A 3,252-nucleotide genomic window follows, 5' to 3' on the forward strand; every position below is an offset into this window, starting at 1 on the left:
TCGCCATAGTAGCACCAATGAGACGAGAGCCTGAAGTCGACAAACAGGTGCAACAGGTACACAGTGTTTACATCCAATAATTACACACAGGTTTTTGGATGTCCCCATCTTGGTTTTTGGCCGCACCCATCTTGGTTTTTTGACGTCCCCATCTTGGCTTTTGGACGTCCCTATCTTGGTTCTTGGCAGTGGCCATCTTGGTTTTTGGACGTCCCAATCTTGGTTTCTGGCAGTCTCCATCGTGGTTCTTGGACGTCCCCATCTTGGTTTCTGGCAGTCCCCATCTTGGTTTTTGGACGTCCCCATCTTGGTTTTTGGCCGCACCCATCGTGGTTTCTGGCAGTCCCCATCTTGGTTTTTGGACGTCCCCATCTCTGTTTCTGACCACACCCATCTTGGTTTTTGGATGTCCCCATCTTGGTTTTTGGACGTCCCCATCTTGGTTTTTGGCCGCACCCATCATGGTTTTTGGATGTCGCCATCTTGTTTTTTTTCAACCAGAAGTGACACAAGAGGGTGGAGCTAAGTACACTTCAAAAATGTGTGAAAACACACTGTGAAAGGGTTAAAGTTCTAAGACAAAAACACAGACAACTCCCAGAACGGACAATGCCGTAGTAGAGACCTGTCAATCACCGTGTAGCCCCGCCCTAAAGCATCCCCTGCTTTATGGTCTGTTTGACTCTAAATGGACCATAATGTACTAAATGAACATCATGCTGTAGTGAAGAAGACTTGAAACTAGAGATTGAGACCATAAACTCATGTTTACAATGTTTACTGAGGTAATAAATCAAGAGAGAAGTAGAGTCATTTTCTCATAGACTTCTACAGGGAGAGGAAGTCTAGTTCAGAAGGTTCTAATAGAATCATCTATCAGGCTCTGTGAGGATACATGCAGCAGTACTTTAATGTGGAGACAGTTTGAGATACTTTGTATACTACTGGGTAAATTAGCAGTATTAGTACTGCATCATGTACATTTATGTAACAGTGTGAAACAAATGTAGAAGTATAAAGCATGTATGTCAAACATATGTGTTACAGGAGGACGAGTGTTTGAAGCGCTGCTCTTCTTCATCTGCTGACACTGCTGAGAACACACACTGTGGTAACACACACACACACACACATTTCCAGTCAGCAGCAGGCTGTGAATGACATCATTTCCTGTCAGTTGACAGAAAGAAGAAGTAGTGTTTTTTGTCTTTTCCTGTCTGTGGTGATGTTTACTGCTGCCTCCTGCTGGAGTCTTTATTATTATCATCATTGTTATTCATTATATTTATTATTGTTTATATTTAATAATGTTTGTATTTATTAATGTTTATATTTGTAAGTTACTGTGATGTCATGATTCTCTTGGTCCTCAGAGGATGATCCCGACTACGACTTCCTCCATACTGACCTGTCGTCCTCTGAGACTCTCCCTCCTCTCCCCCCTGCCCTGCCAGAGAAGAGACGCTGCAGCACTGCAGGTCTGTCTGTCTGTCTGTCTGTCTGTCTGACCTGAGGTGAGACCAGGTGGGATCTTGTTGTTGAATTTTATGACATATTTAGTTTAACTGGAGTTTGATTCTTTCTTTTAGAGAGTTCTTGTATCGACCTGTCTCCATGTCCAGGTAGTCCTCACTGTCTCACTCTCTGTCTCTCTCTCTGTCTCTCTCTCTGTCTCTCTCTCTGTCTGTCTATCTGTCTGTCTGTCTGTCTGCCAATCACAGGAACTGTCTGTCAGGCCGTGTCTTCGTTTGGCTTTGACTCTGCCCCCCACACCCAGAGCACCGCCCACTGTGAAGATGTCATTGGACCTGATGAGTCATGCTCCTCCCCTTTGTCTCCCAGTAAGACGCCCCCCCCCCTCCCTGAGAAGAAACGACACAGTGAGTAAAAATAAACAATAATCAATAACTGTGTGAAGTCTTTAGGAGCTAAGCTAGGCTAACGATTAACCACTGCTTCCAGTGTTTGTGCTAAGCTAGGCTAACGATTAACCACTGCTTCCAGTGTTTGTGCTAAGCTACGATAATAGTTAACCACTGCTTCCAGTGTTTGTGCTAAGCTAGGCTCACGATTAACCACTGCTTCCAGTGTTTGTGTTAAGCTAGGCTAGACCTACTGGACTAACATAAGAAACAGAGAACAAATAGACGGAAATCAAAGCTGAGGCCAGACGGGTTTTCCTCCACTGATTTGTCTCTGTCTGTCTCTCCACCTGTCTGTCTGTCTTCAGTCCACCAGTACCTCCAGTTCTGTTCGTCCTACAGCGCTCAATCAGCAGCCATGTTCTACCAGCGCCCTGTGACCTTCAGTAGCAGGCAGCGAGACCTGGAGACCACCTACGGCCTCGCACGTACACACCTGGACAAACAGACGTTAGACTCCGCCCCCTCGCCTGAGCTACTTCCTGCTCCAGTTCTACCAGCAAAGAAGAGACAACAGGTAACTGGTTGCTTCTCAGCCTGTTTATTGTGTCTTGTGTCTTTAAGACTTCCTCCGATCTCATTCTGTTTCTATCGTCTTCAGGATCCAGTTGGACCGGATGAGGAGGACCAGACCAGAGACAGGTGAGACAAACACAAAGACAGATGTGTCCACCTTCACCTGGACAGACAAACGGAGTCAGTGACGCCGTCTCTTCTGCAGTTGTCACAGTCTCCAGCAGGAGGCGGAGCCTAAGAGGAGGAGCAGGGAGCAGCAGGAGGAGGTGCTACTGACCGACCGGCAGGAGATCCTCCACAGAATCACAATGAAGCCTCAGGTACGGTCCTGACCTCTGACCTCTGGCCTTTGTGCTTCATCCAGTCTGACTGTCCTCTGTTTGTCTCAGGACGAGGACGGGCCGGACGTCAAAGCAGCCTCTCCTGACATCCTATTGGTCCACGCCACTGAGACCCCCAGCGGAGCAGGTGAGTCCTGGTCTCAGGCCAGACTAAAGGTCTCCTCTGTGTGTGTGTGTGTGTGTGTGTGTGTGTGTGTGTGTGTGTGTAGAACAGGTTGTGTATCGTGTGATGGTTGTGTGTGTGTGTGTGTGTGTGTAGAACAGGTTGTGTATCGTGATGGTTGTGTGTGTGTGTGTAGAACAGGTTGTGTATCATGATGGTTGTGTGTGTGTGTGTGTGTAGGACAGGTTGTGTATCGTGATGGTTGTGTGTGTGTGTGTAGGACAGGTTGTGTATCATGATGGTTGTGTGTGTGTGTGTGTGTGTGTGTAGAACAGGTTGTGTATAATGATGGTTGTGTGTGTGTGTGTGT

The 3,252-nt window shown here is 47.0% G+C and overlaps 1 protein-coding gene across 1 annotated transcript in view; it reads left to right on the top strand.

The window, feature by feature from the left end:
- Window positions 1–8: 8 nt before the first annotated feature.
- Window positions 9–3,252, top strand: part of LOC116377847 (rap guanine nucleotide exchange factor 1-like) — a gene marked incomplete at its 5' end in the record, with an annotated part of 7,602 nt that continues 4,358 nt past the window's right edge. Inside the window, 8 exons of the mRNA XM_031839593.1 lie at window positions 9–56; window positions 1,048–1,111; window positions 1,374–1,478; window positions 1,722–1,880; window positions 2,231–2,439; window positions 2,524–2,564; window positions 2,644–2,758; window positions 2,828–2,906. Of these exons, the coding sequence (XP_031695453.1) occupies window positions 9–56; window positions 1,048–1,111; window positions 1,374–1,478; window positions 1,722–1,880; window positions 2,231–2,439; window positions 2,524–2,564; window positions 2,644–2,758; window positions 2,828–2,906 (820 nt within the window). The remainder of the gene's footprint in view (window positions 57–1,047; window positions 1,112–1,373; window positions 1,479–1,721; window positions 1,881–2,230; window positions 2,440–2,523; window positions 2,565–2,643; window positions 2,759–2,827; window positions 2,907–3,252) is intronic.

Source organism: Anarrhichthys ocellatus, unplaced genomic scaffold (assembly GCF_004355925.1).
Source record: "Anarrhichthys ocellatus isolate YVR2014 unplaced genomic scaffold, GSC_Weel_1.0 scaffold1752, whole genome shotgun sequence".
Classification (NCBI taxonomy): domain Eukaryota; kingdom Metazoa; phylum Chordata; class Actinopteri; order Perciformes; family Anarhichadidae; genus Anarrhichthys; species Anarrhichthys ocellatus.